Genomic DNA, 16,974 nt, shown 5'->3' with positions numbered 1-16,974 from the left:
CTACTTTTCCTTTTGCAGATGAAGGAATCAGCCCCAAAAGGTTATATAACTTGCCCGCTTAAGGTCACATACCAGCAAGTGGCAGAGCCAGCCTGGACAGGCCGACCTGACCCAAAGCCTGCGCTCTCCAGCGCTCCTGCCCACCTGTGTCCCTGTTCACAGGTCTCCTCCCAATTGACCACAAGCCCGTTCAAGTCCCAGGGCCTAGCGCTGTGTTGGCACAGAGCAGAAGTTAATACTTGCTGACCGCCACTGTGTTTTTGTGCTGCCTCTATCTTCCCTACTGGGCCATTCACATCTCTCACAATGCCCTGGCAGGGAGGGGGCCGGAGCGCGCCTGCTGGGAGCACTGCTCCAGCACCCAGCCAGAGCCCAGCCCCCCTCTCTCCCTCCACCTCCTGGCCCATCACACCCAGAGCCCACCTGCTTCTCCACCTCTCACGCTCAGCTCTCACATCACACGACGGCAGCACTAACACGGATCTGGCAGTGTTTATCCGGCCCCTCCTAACTGCAGAAACAGAGACCAGAAACCATGGCTTTGGGACCAACTAATTGTAATAAGGCTTCAAACCACAAGACACACACTGAAATATTCAGGCCAAAAGTATAAGGCAGGAAGCAGACTTGGCCCAATGGTTAGGGTGCCCGCCTACCATATGGGAGGTCCAAGGTTTAAACCCTGGGCCTCCTTGACCCGTGTGGAGCTGGCCACGCGCAGTGCTGATGCACACAGGGGGTGCCGTGCCACGCAAGGGTGTCCCCCACGTAGGGGAGCCCCACGCGCAAGGAGTGCGCCCCATAAGGAGAGCCGCCCAGCGCGAAAGAAAGTGCAGCCTGCCCAGGAATGGGCAGAGCTGATGCAGCAAGATGACGCAACAGAAAAAAACACAGATTCCCATGCCGCTGATAAGGATAGAAGCGGTCACAGAAGAACACACAGTGAATGGACACAGAGAGCAGACAACTGGGGGGGCAAGGGAAGGGGAGAAAAATAAATAAAAAATAAATCTTAAAAAAAAAAGTATAAGGCACTTAAATTTTTTAGCTGATGCTAGGTAGTACTTGGAGGGAAATATGAAGCCAGTGAGTGTTCATAAAATTCTAAATGTCTATTTGAGCCCCCAAATCTGAGAGCCTCTAGTTTACAGTTCTTGCCTGGCTGAGTCCACGGTGGTGCAGAATTGTGGCTTCAGAAATCACTAGCACCAGTCTGCACATCTGACTGTCAGCCAAGACCCCACAACTTGCTGGAAACAGGTTCTTATTAGAGTATCATTAACCACACATATTCAGATTACAGAGACTTCAATGATGACTGCTACACAACAAAAAAACGGTGGACAAAAAAAATGCAAAGGTACTTTTATTTTCATTAAATTTATGGAATTTAGCTGTTTTGGCTTTACTACAAAAAGCGTGACCTGCTCCTACTGCTGCGGTAAATAGATGCCATTTTCTGAGTTACCCCATATAAACCATAGTATAAACCTCCTAGCAACTCTCTACAAGAGCCTCCATCCGAAACCAATTTGACCATAACGCAGTCTCTGTTAACTGTGAGCTGACAATTTGAGGCAAATAACCACATGAAGAGATTAAAATTAGGCTCACAGGCTTGCTTCTTTTTATGACAAAACGATGCAGCGTGATAGGCCCAAGAAGCCAAAACCCACAATATAAAAGCAAAATGCTGCCTTGTATGTAACCTAAACTGGACACGTTTAAGAAGACATGAGAGCGTTTGCCCCGAGCAGGCCCTGGGCAGCTCTGAGCGCTGCACGCAGCCGCCATCTCTACCCTCTGCACTCGGCACGGGCACAGCAGGGAGGAACAGCAGGTAAGGATGACAGTGGCAAGAGCAGAGCACCTGGGAGCCACAGACGGCCAGGAAAGAGCTCCCAAAGGAGGCACCACCTGGGCTGGGGCCAAGAGAGTAAGCAGAAGGGAAAAAAAGCAGGGTGAGCAGGAGTTGGCGGAGGGAGCTGCGGAGGGAGCTGGGGAGGGAGCTGGGGAGGGAGCTGGGGAGGGAGCTGCGGAGGGAGCTGGGGAGGGAGCTGCGGAGGGGGAGCAGGCTGGCTCTAAGTGGAGAAGCTGTTCTGAACGCTCCCTGGGGAGGCCGCAGGACACTGCTCCTCCACGCAGGGGACAAGTCACGAGGGAACAGCACCCCTTAGCGCAGCTTCCTCCTGGGCCAAAACGAGGTCTAAATCACCATTCCATAATGTGGTTACATTCCAGTCAAGCTTCACTCTACAAGGGTATAAAAGTACCTCCTCCTAACTATCCTCCTGTTGCCAAACAGATCTTTTCACATTTTGATTTTACTTTTGTTACTCTTTTCTACTCTGATTATTATAAATAATAATCCACTATTAGAATTTACTGTTTGCAGAGAAGAACTAGAAAGAGTTCTCTGACATAGATGATTAATAAAGTATTTCAGAGAGAAAGAGTAGTTTAATTTTTAACACTACTAGTAATTAAATGTTGATAAAAATCCTTTCAAAAAATTTCTTAATTTTAATTGTAATCCTAAATCCTTTAATCATTAAATCACACTATTTCTGTGGTTGTTAAGCAGCCTCAATGTTGGAGCAAACAAGAAAATTAGCCACCCAATGACATCCCCTAGGAAGCATCCTCACGTAAAGATCACGTCACATTTCTCCTTTTCCTGTGAAAACGTGTTACCTGCCTATCTGAAATCAAGCAGTCTGCAAGAACACCTTTGAAACGAGTTAACATTTTGGAGATGGTCAAGAGCACATCTTGAGTGCATTCGGATGCCGGCCGCAATTGGTGGTTCTTCACATGCAACAACTCAGTCACTCCTGGAAAACCCAAGGAGGGAGGCACTGCTGGGGCCTCGTTCACAGCCGAGGAAGCTGAGCCCGGCGCACGGTCCCAAAGCAGGCCAGCGACAGAGGTGGGATTCAAACCCAGACAGCTGCCCCCAAATCTGTGCTCGCTGCTACCGTATCTGCAGCTTTCAAACCCATTAGCAAAAACTACTGAGAACTACTATAGCACAAGCCCAGCCACCTGGAATCCTTGAGTTCTTCATTCCTGTGAACGGCAGCATTCCCTGAACAGAGAGGGGTGTAACCCCTTCGTGTGAACCAAATCTAAAATTGTGCTGTCCATGTGGTGGCACCAGCCACATGTGGCCACTGAGCACTTGAAATGTGGCCACTCTGAACTAAGATGAGTGGTCAGTGTAATACAGACTGGAATCTCAAGACTTAGTATGGAAAAAAAATGCAAACTACCCATTAATGTTTTGATATTAATTACATGTTGAAAGAACATTTTGGACATATTGGGTTAAATGAAATATGCTGAAATTAATTTCACCTGTCTCTTTTCACATTTTTAACATGCAATTACATTTGTGGCCCACTTTATGTTTCCACTGGGCGGAGCTCATTGAAAATGTCCCAAGCAGCTGCCGGCATTCCTGACTTCCTCGCCTCTGTCGGCACAAGGAGCACAAAGCACCCTGACCCCGGGGGGGGCTGCCCACTCGTGGCTGCCACCAGCTGTGCTTTCAGTTGCACCCTCCCGTCTCTACCAAGACCGCTCTCCCCAAGCAGGCTGTCTGCCCGCAGCTGCACCTCTGGCAAACTCAGCTGCACCTTCTCAGGCCCTAGGCGCACGAAGCAGGTCAATCAGGGTTGTGTGGCATGAGGGTCAAGTGCAACGAGGGCCTCTGCACCAGGCAGCAGCGCCCAGATTCTCTGATGACTGTTTTGACTGCTCAGAGACCTTTTCCTTCCCGGACTATCCTAAGACTCCCCTAACCCCACGCCACACACTTGGCGCCAACTTTAACTTTCTAAAGTTTAACGGAAGAGGTGGATTTGGCTCAACTGATAGAGCGTCCACCTATCACATGGGAGGTCCAGGGTTCAAACCCCGGGCCTCCTTGACCCATGTGGAGCTGGCCCACACGCAGTGCTGATGCGCGCAAGGAGTGCCGTGCCACGCAGGGGTGTCCCCGCGTAGGGGAGCCCCACGCGGAAGGAGTGCGCCCCATAAGGAGAGCTGCCCCATGCGACAAAAGTGCAGCCTGCCCAGGAGTGTGGCCACACACACAGAGAGCTGACGCAGCAAGATGACGCAACAGAATGAGACACAGATTCCCGGTGCCACTGACAAGAATACAAAGCAGACACAGAAGAACACGCAGTGAATGGACACAGAGAGCAGACAGCGGGGCGAGGGGAAGGGGAGAGAAATAAATAAGAAATAAATTTTTAAAAAATAAAGCTTAACGGGAGCACTTCACAACCAACTTGAAATCCTTCACCAGCTCCCTATCTTCCTCAGGACTGAGTTCCGACTTGAAGGCAGGATCTGACCTTTCTGGCCTCACCTCCCTCGCACCTCTCTCCCCCATGCTCCAGGCAGTTTCCCTCCACACTCCTCGCAGACTCGAACCTCAGTGCCCTGCACCCCTTAACCCCGACTTCTAACCCCATCAGCTCCAGCCCTCTTCGCAATCCTTCTAGACCCCACTCAAATGTCCCCTCCTCTTTGAAACTTCCCTGGACGATAGGGTAAGAAGACCCTTCTCTCCACTGTGCCCTCAGCAAGGGGGACAGCATGCTGGGGACTCCCTGCTCGCATGGAGCTTTCACAAATAAATGCCAGGTGGATACAAGTACTGCAAGGAAAAATACACCGCGGTGGGGCCAGGTCATTTTATACAGGGTGAACTGGGAAGGCTCTCTGGTGAGGCGCCACTTAGACAGACACCAGAAAGAGAGAGAGAGAGTCACTCAGCTCACAGAAAGAACAAAGAGTTGAAGGGAAGGTTATTCCGGTTCTGAGCTACAATTGGATGACAGAAATTACTAGGCAGGGAAGTGGATGTGGCTCACACATTTGGGCACCCGCCTACCACGTGAGAGGTCCTGGGTTTGGTTCCTGGTGCCTTCTAACGAAAAAGGGCAAGACAGTGAGCTGATGAACAGGCTGGAGCAGTGAACTGACACAACAAGAGGAAACAATAAGATACAAGGAGGAAAAACACAATGTGAGAAACAAAAAGCAGGAAGCAGAGGTGCTTAAGTGATTAGGTGCCTTCCTCCCACATGGGAGGTCCTGGGTTCAGTTTCCAGTGCCTCTTAAAAACAAGACGAGCACACAATGAACAGATACAGAGAGCAGAAAGCAAGCATGAACAACGAGGAGAGGGAAAATAAAAAATAAAATCTTAAAAAAAAGAAAAAGGAAGAAGCTACTGGACAGAGAAGGCAAATTTTAATTTCTAAGTAAAGTGAACACATTCTCTCCGCTATCAACCTGACAGATTTTGCAATTATCACTATGAGCTGACGCATTCCGCTCAGTGCGATAAAGCACACCTCGGCCCCTTTTCCTGCTGAACTCTCACCCCCCACGAAGGTTTAAGCGTGCGGGAGAATACTTAAGGAGAGCAACACTTACCGAGCGCTATCATGTGCATTAACAACAACGCTCCAAGCAGATGACCGTCCCCACAACCACCCCGGGAGGTGTACTGTTACTAACCTCACTTTAAAGGGAAGGAAAATAAGGCGCAGAGAGTAAAGAATCTGCCCAAGGTCACAGAGCCAGTGGGGGCAAAGCCAGCCTCCGACCCCAGACGACCTGGGCTCCAGAGCCGGTGCCCAGCACCACTGGGCTGCGCGGCTTCACGTTTGTATTTCCAGCCACAAGTCATCTGTTCCTGTTGGGGTGTGGTTTTTTTTTTCCACATTTTGACCACACTCAGGTTCTACCAAAATCTGTCTATACGCGAGTCATTTGTGATGGTCACGGTTATTTACATGTCAAGGACGGCATTAGACAGGGATGTGGGTGTGCGCTGGAGTAAAAGGCCGACCACGAAACACCAGCGCAGACACGGGCTACGTCTCCAGAAAAGACGCACACTGACCTGAGGCCGAGGCTGGGCCCCCCTGGCCAGGTGCTGGGGTACAGAGACCAAGGAGGGCCAGCCCGTGGGGCGAGCTGCGCAGGCCCGAGGGCGGCACCCCAGAAAGCAAAGCACGGCATTAAATGCCCCTTAGCCCACGGCAAAAGATTTTTTTTACTTGCTAAATTCATTTTACCTTATGATTTTAAAGCACCATCTTTCTGGATATAGCAGAAAGCTCAAGCTCAGCTGAGCCAAAATAAACTCATTATTGCCCTCAGAGTCCTTTAAAACAATTCCTGCTCCAGTGGCCTCTATCTTGAGGAAGCACACGCCCCGCTGCCGGCGGGCAGTAAACCTGTTGTCCTGACTCCAGCCCCTGGACTTCCTGTGCCCGCCCCCGCGCCCCTTCTGTCACACACACACACTCACACTCCTTAGGTCTAGCTGACCTCCCAGCTACCGGATCTTTCTTTTCTATCTCCTTTAGGTCTTCAAGTCAGGCCTGCACCAACTGGGCTTTTGTATACAGAAGTATCACAGAAATCTGATTCTATCACCCCCCTTTTTCAAAACGTTGAACGGTTCCCACCATCTACAGGAGATCAAGTCCAAACCGTGCCATGGCTCACAATTCTCCATACACAATTCTTCACAACGTGAGCCAGCGCTACTTTCCACACCAGACCTCCTTCCATTCAGCAAACACTGACTGAGAGTCAGCTGTGTGCCGGTCACTGTGCTAGGCACTGGGGGTAACGCTGGTGAATTGAGAAGCCTACCCTCAAGAAGCTTACGGTCTAGGAAAAAGAGAAACAGGCACTAATCAAACATCCACACAAACTATGGCAAGAACTGCAAAGACATTCCTGGTAAAATGTCCTGAAATTAGATCATGGTGACGGCTGCACAACCTTGTGAATATACCAAAAACACAGAACGCGGTGAAATAGTGCCTTTTATGGAATGTGAATTGCATCTTAAAAAAATTTAAAAATAGGGGAGCGGACTTGGCCCAGTGGATAGGGCGTCTGCATACCACATGGGAGGTCCATGGTTCAAACCCCAGGCCTCCTTGACCCATGTGAGGCTGGCCCACGTGCAGTGCTGATGTGCTCAAGGAGTGCCCTGCCACGCAGGGGTGCCCCCCACGTAGGAGAGCCCCACGTGCAAGGAGTGCGCCCCGTAAGGAGAGCCGCCCAGCGCGAAAGAAAGTGCAGCCTGCCCAGGAATGGCGCCACACACACGGAGAGCTGACACAATAAGATGATGCAACAAAAAGAAACACAGATTCCCGTGACGCTGACAACAACAGAAGCGGACAAAAAGAAGAACACGCAGCAAATGGACACAGAGAACAGACAACTGGGGCGGGGGGAATAAATATTTTAAAAATAAAGTTAAATTAAAAAATAAAAAAGGCACAACAGGATGAGTGCCTCTAATGGTGGATTTGGCCAAGGCAGAGACAGTGATAGCTCCAAAAGAAAGGATATTTATTAAAAATAACTGGGAAGTGGACATGGCTCAACTGATAAGAGCGTCCGCCTACCATATGGAAGGTTCAGGGTTCAATCCCCAGGGCCTCCTAACCTGTGTGGTGAGCTGGCCCACGCGCAGTGCTCCCATGCACAAGGAGTGCCGTGCCACGCAGGGGTGTCCCTTGCGTAGGGGAGCCCCACGCACAAGGAGTGCATCCCGTAAGGAGAGCCGCCCCATGTGAAAAAAGTGCAGCCCACCCAGCAGTGGTGCCACACACACAGAGAGCTGATGCAGCAAGATGACACAACAAAAAAGAGATGCAGGTTCCCAGTGACACCTGATAATGCAAGCGGATGCAGAAGAACACACAGTGAATGGACAGAGAGAGTAGACAACTGGGGTAGGGGCGGGGGGGGGGGGGGAAGGGGAGAGAAATAAATAAATCTTAAAAAAAAAAGATTTATTTATTTCTCTCCCCCCTCACTCCCCACCCCATAACTTTTCCTGAGCACTCGCTATACACCAGGTACCTTCCTAAACACTTCACATGTGATCGTTTATCTAATCCCCACAGCAACCCTACAAACTAGGTTACTATTATTATCCTCATTTTAGGACAAGGAACTAAAGGCTTAGGTGGCTCTGCCCAAGGTCAGAGAGCCAGTAAGTGGTCAGGCCAGGGTCCACAGACAAGCAGGCTGGCCAGGGCCCACATTTTTACCTGCCTCAGAGCCATCATGTGGGCAATGCTTGCTGCTCAGAACTAAACACAATTCAATAAGCAGACCATTGTTTCATCTCCTCAAACAAAAACCTCCCTCCATCCCTTCTTCACCTCAGCAGAGTAAGAGGCTATGTCCTCAGATTGCCCTAAGGCCCCTCCACCCTCCACCGCCAGAGCCGCCCCCTTGCTGACTTCACCTCCCTCGCTCCGCTCCAGCACGCTGGCCTGCTTCTCCCCCGGCCTTTGCATGCCTTTGCACTCCCTTGAGCTATGATGATTACATTCACAACACAGGGTGTAAATCACGTACTGCCAAAATTTCAATTAACATTTTTCCAGCACATACCAAAATGCCACTGACAAGATCTATACTGCCTGTATACTAATATTTCAAGTGCAATTTATTAATTTTCATCAAAACTATCTCATTTTTACAGTCTTTAATTGTTCACGTCACCATACAATCTTTATTTTACAAAATCTAGTAACAGCAGCATTACCAATTAGTATGAACAGTCATACTGCTATCTTATAATAAAGCAAAGCAATCAAGCCGAAGAAAGAGCTACAACAGAACTCGATTATAACCATTCCACATTCAGCTTATGAAATAACTATGGAAACAGCACTTCAAGGAAACAAAATCCCACCATACTTTTGCTTAGAAACTATTCTCCATCTGCACAAACACTTACAAACTGCATGGTAATAACTGGTTATATAATTTCAACACAATAACCAAGTGATATTTTAAGTTCCTGTCATTCTAAAAATCCTGTTAAGCATATCTACTGACATAGATTGTTCAAAGTAGGATACTGGGAAAGGAGAAAATACATCTAACATGCTTACATAGAAAACAGAGCTGTCTCCTAACTCAAGATGGAGAAAAACTACCAGTTTATTAAAAGGATTCATTCACCTTGGAGTTCTTTTCGATACTATGCTCCACCTGAGCTGAGTATAAGGGGAAAAATTTTAGCCAAACTTAATTTACAAGCAACTCTTGCAAAATACGTTGAACACAGCAAACTCTCATAAATGACGGGCATGGAGGCTAGGAGTAAAGGCTTTTGAGTCAGACATTTTATTTTCTAACCTTGTTTTACCACTGACTAGCTGTGTGACCTTGGCCAAGTTTCTTCACCTCTTGAGTCTCTGTTCTCCATAAAACAGAGACACTACCACAAAGCCTCTCACATCGGTCCTTGGCATATCATAACAAATACCACTCACAGCATGCTTACCAGGACTAAACTGAACTGTAGGAAGGTAAACAGCTGCAAAACTTTATGGCTGCACTTAATAATGTCATCCTTAGAAAAGTTATCCATAGAGACTATTTTTTAGTTCAAAAAAACTATAATAAAAGCTTTTAAATACACATCTCTGCATCATTGAGGCTTTGTTTTTCCTTTTACTAATTTTTTTTGGCAGTTAAAGGGCCAGAAACAGCTTCATTATTTTAAATGTTAAAATTATGTTTGTAATTTTTGTTTTAAAGAAACTAGAGTTTAAAAAAAAAAAAAAAAGGATGTCCAGTCTCTGGTGTTCTGTTTACTGATTTAGGCAGTAAGCTCCACTTCATCAAGTGACTTTATTAGTTAACAGTAACAGTGACCACTTACTGTGCTCTTGCAATCTGCCAGAACTATAAAACACAGATCCCTGGCGATGACGGAGCTTTCTAAAAGGTGGCCCGGCCTTACCGCCAAGGGCACTGGCGACCTTCGTGAAAGTAAATGCTGTCCCAGTCACCTACCAGGCCAATCGCAGACACCTGGAAATCACCAGGTACAACTTGTTTTACAGATGAGAAACTGAGTCTAAAGGTGTTAGTTTACCAACAAGTGCACCCTAGCACCCAAGTCTCCCTATTTCCAGTCCGGTGTTTTGTCAATCACATGAGGGCTGACTGTTTAAGACAGAGAGAGGAGAGAAAGGCCTGTTCCAGTACCCAAACTCAACAAGAAAGAGAGCACCTGAAATAAATGAATTTTTGTTTAATATGAGTTAAATAGTAAGCACAAACTAACGTAACCCCTAGAGAATGCGCTGACGGGGCTCCTAGTTCAGACGGAGTGGCATCAGTTTACCAGGCTGCAAGACTTCCAGTGGCAGTCGGTGTCCCACTGCTCGCACTGCCAAAACACCACCAGCAGTGTGCCTTCCTCATGAATAAAACCCACTTCGGGGCCACTGCCTTCCCTGACCAAGTCAATATTCTTTTGGAAGAGAAAAAAAGTGTTCTTAGGCCGATTCTTCAGATATATTCCCACCTAAGCACTAGAAGTTTTATCAGCTGCAAAATGTTTCCTCTCTTTCCAAAAGAATGATGTTGACTGATGATCAGGGCAGTTTTCATACTTTTCATGCTCTGAATCAGGTTTTCCATTTTTGTTAAAATTCTTATTTGTATCAAAGTGGTTTAGATATAGTCAACTTTAGGTTAATCTGAATGACTAGTCAAATAGTAAATCTTTAAAGTACACCACCTTTTTTCTTGGGAAAATATCTTAGCGAAGTCATCCACTGACAAAAAGGAGAGTGACTACAGAAATGGGAACAGAATAGTGTTTTACTAAGGGAAAATTCCAAATTTAACTTGGTTTAGAAGTAGAAAGTCATGGCATTTTGTTTAACAGGCAAATAGGAAACTTCTACCATGAACTTACTGTGTCAGATAGTCTCCCATTTATTCCCAACAGCAGAGGTGGGTACTACACCTAACCATCTGATTGACTAAAAGTTATCACACACGCTACACGCTAATTACCAAGTTCAAATAAGCAGAGTAAAAAATACTCTAAATCTGCCTTGTCCAATATGGCAGCCACTTACCATAGGCAGCTACTGAGTGCTTAAAATGTGCTAGTCTGAACTGAGGTGAGCTATAAATGTAAAGCACAGACTGGATTTCAAAGACAGTATGAAAAGATAAACTTAAAATATCTCATCAGCAATTTTGTATCGATTACATGTTGAAGTTATAAGAGTTTCAATATATTGATCAGAAAGGTATTAGAATTAATATCACCTTTTTAAAAAGATTTTAAATGTGGTTACAAGAAAATTCTTAATTGCATTTGTTACTCAACTTATATTTCTATTGGGCAGTGTGCACCATTCAAACTATTCAAAATATGATCCAATCTTCCTTTGATGATTCATGACAAAGAATATATACCAAATATACAAATAACCGAGAAAAATCCTTACAATTTTGATAGTTTAAGATATCATAAAGAAACAATGGCATATTCTTAAAACATCTCTTCAATTTACAACCAACTCCAACTATGTTAATAGAGGAAGGACAAGTAACATTTTACCAGTCAAGAAGGAAACACAAAAGCAAAGAGCACAAAAGAGGAACTAAGAGTCACACCGTATGTTTCTAGATGGCAATTTAAGGTAGGTAGCAGACCTGTTTTTTAAAAATAGAATTTGATTATTTCGAGTACCAGGGAGAAATTTCCCACTAGCCAGCTAAACAAACTTCTTAAAAAGGTATCCTGTTAAGGGAGACTAGAAACTCTAGTCATGTGAAATAGAGGTAAAATGTCTGAATGTATCATATGGGAAATCTAAAATGTATTTCTCAACAGCGTTTTTACAGCTAAACATAATACAATGACTAAACCAGCCAAGGTTTACAGACATCCTTCAACATTTCTATAGTATAATGCAATGATCAACTACTACAGGATCTATCGAAAATTGCTGTCAAAATTCCAAAACACCATAATGCCTTTTCGACCTCAAGCAGGCGAGAAATGAGGGAACGTTTCTCAAATGCCCTATCCTGCAAAGGCTAAAATTAGAAGTTGACCATTCAAAGCCATGTTAGCGAAAATAAATATTTGCATAGCACTGTTTGGCAAGCACTTTCAGATCTACCTCCCCATTTGACGCTCAGGAGAGCCCTCCCATAAGGGCACGTTTTGATCCCTACTGGAGAGGGAATTCCAGGCTCAGAAACCTTGACCTGCTCAAGGTCACATAGCTAGGAACCCGCACTTGACCCCAGATCTTCTGAGGCTCATCCCATTCTCTTTCCCTTACAGGACAATCATTCCTCTAAAAGCCAGTGCTGAAAATCCCAGCAAGCCTAAGCCGGATCTGAGGATCACATGGGTCAACCCCTAAGACTGCCAGCCGACGTGTTGGGATCAGTTCAAAAAAGGGAGAAGAGAGTATCGAGAGACAGGAAATGACTTGAAGGATCAGGGGGGGTGGAAACTCTAATCTAAATGTCCTTGGGCGCAGCAGAGCAGAGCAACGTAGCCGAGGAGAAAATGCGGAGAAGCAGCACCTTTCCAGGCAGTAACTGCAGGCTAAAAATACATGCACGCCTTTTTATTTTGTTATTACTTTACAATAAATGTGTCTGAGAATCTTACTGACGATGGAGGCGCTCAGGAAACCAAGACAGGCAACTGGATCCAACCAGTCCCACATTTTTTCATAGGTCACGGAATTCACCTCCCAAAAAAGCAAAAAAAAAAAAAAAAATTTTTTTTTTTTACTGCAATTTAGCATCCCCTGCTCTTTCCGATTCCACGGAACGGAAAAGGCCCGGGCGGCGGCGGGCAGGGCGGGGGCCCCGAGCGGGACGCGGCCCGGGGGCGGGTCGAAGCCGCCGCCCCCCGCGCAGGTGCGCGCCGCCGCCCCCAGGCCCGCCCCGCGGGGGTTCCCCGAGACAAAAGGCTCCGCAGGCCCCGGGCCCCGGGCGGCGTGGGCGCGGGCGAGGGCGAGCCCCCCGGGGCGCCGCGCGGCCGCCCCGACCCCGGCCCCGGGCCCCGGGCGGCGGCGGCAGAGGGCCGGGGTCCGCGCTGACCGCCCCCGCGCCGCCACCTGCCGCGCCCCGCCGCGCCCCGCCGCGCCCCGCACCCACCGGCATCATCGCGGCGCCCCGCGGGCCCGCCGCCGCCGGCACGACGCGCTCCCAGGCCCGGCCGCGGCGGGGCGGCGGCTGCGGGGACTGCGGCGCTGCGGGGCGCGGGCCGGGCCTGCCGCGCCGCCGGCGTCCTGCGTCGCGCTCCCGGGGACGCCGCGGCCGCCTCAGCGCAGCGCCGCCGCCGCCTCAGCGCAGCGCCGCCGCCAGGCGCTCCCGCGGCCGCCGAGGCCCCGCCCCGCGCGCCGCCGCCAGCGTGCCAGCGCGCGCCCGATTGGCCGGCGGCGGAGGGGGCGGGCCCGGGGGCGGGGCTCCGGGGCCCCGCCCACCCAGCCTCGCGCTCGGCTCCGGCCAGGTGCGAGCGCGCCCGTGCGCGTCCGCGCCCTCGGCGGGCGGGGCCGGGGGCGAGCGGGGGCGGAGGGAGTCGTGGGTGCGGCCGGGGGCGCCGCGCGGGGCCGGGGGCGAGCTGGGGGGGGGCCCGGGCGCGGGCGGGGATGGGGGCGCCGCTGCGACTGCGGGAACGCTCAGGCCGGGGACTCGAACCCGGGGCTCCGCGGGGACGGCGGGGCGCGCGCCGCCCGCGGGCCGAGGCTTATCCGGACTCGCGGGCGCCCCCGAACCGTCCGCGTGGCCCGCCCCGCGTGGGCCGGGGTCCGCCCGGGCCCGAGCCCCCCGGCGCCCGCGCGCCCAGCTCCCCGGGCCTCGCCGGCCCCCCGCAGGCCCGGCCCTGCGCCCACGACCCCACGCTTGCAGGCCTGCGCGCCCCGGGCCCCCCCCGGGCAGCACCCCCTCCCCAGCCGAGAGGCCAGGTGGGGCCGCCCCGGGAGGCGCCGAGCTCCGAGCAGGCCCCTCCGGGCACGCCTGACAGCCGAGGGGCAGCGCGGGCCGTGGGGGTGCAAGCAGGCCCAGGCCGCCAGCGTCCCCGAGGGAACACGCAGGGACGTTGACTTCCCCACGCTGGGGTGGGCATGGCTGATGACCGGTCCCTCCTGGGAGCAGGGCTTGGAGGAAGGGGAAGCGCCAGGTAAGGGCAATCCTGGGCTGGAAGACAGCGATGGTTCCGGGCCTGGCGCTCGCGTGGGCCTCCGTTTCCCCACCTCTAACAGGCTCATTTCCCTGAGGCATGAAGGGGTGGGGCTGGACCCTGGCCCTGGCGCAGGGTCCAGCCCCCTGCAGGCCTCCAGGGACCCACGCCCACCTGCTGGGCCCCTGGGCAGGGACAGTGGCCATCCCCACCGGCCCCTGCGTCCTCCAGGCAGGCCCCCACCCTCGGCCAGTCCTCCCCCTGTGCCCCCCAGCCTGCCACCGCCGGGCATCAGGCCCCGTCACCTGGTACCTGGGTCCGGCCATTTGGGCCATTTGTCACGGGCCCCCTGCCCGGCTCTCCACGCCCAACCCCTCCCCCCACAGTCCATCTTCCTGGAGCAGGGACGGAACTAGGCCGCCCCTCCTCCACACAGCCCTTCCCACGCCCGGTGACCCGGCCGGAGTTCACCCGGGCCACGTCAGCCTTGCGGGCGGGCCGAGGACATCACGGGCACGTGGGAAGGTGTCCGGATTCTCCAGAGGTGACACCAGCCATGTGGGGTGGAGAATGTGCTTTAACTCAGGGGAAGGCGCGGGAGAGGGAGGGGCGGCGGGAGCGAGCGCCGAGAGCTGGGAATTGTTGGGTCTGGGTGATGTAGGGGTTCCTTGTACTTGTCTCTCTTCTTTGCATGTTGGAAATATTATAGTAAAAATTATTAAATGCTCTTTAAAGCAAATAAAGTGGCCCTTTTGGAGGAAAAAAATGACTGCATTTTTTTACTGTAGTAAGACAGATGTAACTTTAATTTTACCATTGTAACCATTTTATAAGTGGTTTTAAGTACATTCCCAGTGGTGTGTAGCCATCACCACTATCTCCACATATATTAATATTTGTATAAAGAAATTCTGGCAGGATCCGCAAAAACACCCGGTAAAGTGATGACTGCAGGTGGGAACGGGAAGTGGCCGGGGAGGGGCAGAATGGCCGTGAGACATTTCTCTATACCTTCTTCTTAGCTTGCTTTTTCAGAACAGTTTTAGATTTATAGAAAAATTGACAAGAGTCGCACAGACACTTCCCGTTCACCCCCACCCTGTTCGCTTATTCACGCTTTACATTAGTGATACATTTAGTACAATTAAGGAGCCAGTGTTGACACATTGTTATTCGCTGATGTCCCCACCTGTTTCCGAGTTCCCAGCTTGGGACCTAATGCCTCTCCCAGTCCCCGGGCCCCGCCGCCCTTCTAATGGCCACGTCGCCTTGGCCTCCTGCAGGCTGTGGCAGTTTCTTGAACGTCCTTTGTTTGCTGTGACCTTGGCGGCTGAGAGGAGGCTGGTCCCACGCTTGGTAGAGGCCCCCACGCGGGGGTCCGCTGCTCCCCTCAGGGCTGCAGTGGGGCTGTGGGCTTTGGGGAGGAAAACGCCAGGGAAAGTGCCCTCCGGTTAGTGGAGGGGGCGGAGCGTGGGGTTCCACTTGGGGTGTGCTGTCATGCGGGTCATGGGAAGGGGGTAAAGGGAGAGTGGGGATGGACCCCTCCTCATGCCCAGAGCCGGGGGCGCGCACCGCTCCAGGCCCAGCGGGCAGGTGCTGGGCGGTCCGGCGCTGAAGGCCTGCTTCGCCCTGTCCCTGGGCAGAGCCACGTCCAGCCAGCTGCCCGCCGCACTGTCCCCCCGGACGCCACCTCGGCTTCCTCCCGGACCCCATTCTCCCGCCCCACCCTAACCGGAGCCCCCTCCCTCTCACCTCCAGCCCAGTCTTCCCCAGGCCAGAAGGGTGTTTCTGAAGCAGAAATCCCACCCAGCCACCGCCCACTGGGCCCGCCCCCCAGGGGCTCCCCACAGCCCTGGGGGGCAGGCGCCAGGCTTACACCCGGGGGCCGGGCCTCCTGCCTTCCAGCCAGGCCCCCACGCTGACTGCCCCACGCCAACTCCCTCCCCTCCCGCACCCCACCGGGGAGGCCGGGGCACTGGGGCGCCCACAGCTCCCCAGAACCCCGTTTCATACCTGTGGACCCGGGGAGGGGTCCATCTGCTCCCCTGTGGCACACGTGCTACCTCTTGCCACCCAGGACGGAGGGACGCGGGGCTCCACCCCTCGCGGCCTGCGCCCCCCACCCCACCCCGAGTGTTCTCGGACACTGTCAGCCCCGCCTCCCCCGAGAACATGACCTGCCATGGGCCCACCCGGGCACTGCGCGGCCGCGGGACCAGACGGGCTTCAGACGCTCGGGGGAGGCCGGAGCCCCCGGAAGCGCCAGGGCTCACCGCGCACCCGCACAAATAAATACACAGCCCGCCCGAGGCCGAGCGGGGTGCGCGGGCTGACCCCTGCAGCGCTCACACGTCCCATCTCACACCCAGCCAGCGTGTGAGAGCCACACGCACGCTCTCACACATATTCACACACTCACACGCTCTCACCCACACTCTGGGGCGGCACCCAGCGCCCGGCACACAGCAGGCGCTCGGTGGGGAGCAGCGGAGCGGGGAGACGGCAGCTGCGCAAGGCCAAGGCACAGGCCTCCTCAGAGTGCCGGAACAGGACAGAATCATCCGGGTGAGCACGTGGATCAGGGACGGCTTCCCGGAGGAGGGGGCCGAGCTGAGCCTTGAGGGTCGGGTGGGATTTTAACAGAGAAGCTGGGAGCAGGGGCGAAGCCCTGGGACGGGAAGGATCCGGCCCCGGGCGGGGCTGGGGGGCTGCCAGCTCCGGGGGACCCAGCGGAGGCCAGGAGCTTGGACGTCCTGCTCCCGCCTCCAGCACCAAGGACCCTTGGGGACCTGCCGGTCACTTCCGCTGACGCTTCCTCCAAGGCGGCCTGGAGGCGGTCACCCTCCCGGGCCCCACCCCCGGGCCTGCCTGCGCCACCCGCCCGTGGGTGCAGCGCGGGTACCCGGCCGGGGCAGGCTGGGGAGCAGGCCCGGTCCAGGGCA

General features: G+C 52.6%; 1 protein-coding gene across 8 annotated transcripts in view; it reads right to left on the bottom strand.

Moving 5' to 3' along the window:
* PPP1R13B (protein phosphatase 1 regulatory subunit 13B) overlaps positions 1-14,506 on the bottom strand; it is a 130,106-nt gene extending 115,600 nt beyond the window's left edge. For 4 of the 8 annotated variants that reach the window (XM_058291003.2, XM_071213583.1, XM_058291049.2 and 1 more), the window contains exon 1: positions 13,009-13,179. In XM_058291003.2, the coding sequence (XP_058146986.1) occupies positions 13,009-13,017 (9 nt within the window). In that variant the 5' untranslated portion in view covers positions 13,018-13,179. Of the gene's footprint in view, positions 1-12,514; positions 12,687-13,008; positions 13,180-14,344 lie in introns of those variants that run through there. The other 4 variants (XM_071213580.1, XM_071213590.1, XM_058291009.2 and 1 more) reach the window with 4 other exon arrangements.
* Positions 14,507-16,974: the final 2,468 nt, after the last annotated feature.

This window comes from Dasypus novemcinctus, chromosome 3 (assembly GCF_030445035.2).
Source record: "Dasypus novemcinctus isolate mDasNov1 chromosome 3, mDasNov1.1.hap2, whole genome shotgun sequence".
Taxonomy (NCBI): domain Eukaryota; kingdom Metazoa; phylum Chordata; class Mammalia; order Cingulata; family Dasypodidae; genus Dasypus; species Dasypus novemcinctus.
The sequence above is the reverse complement of the archived record's forward strand: the minus strand, read 5'-3'. Positions and strand labels throughout refer to the sequence as shown.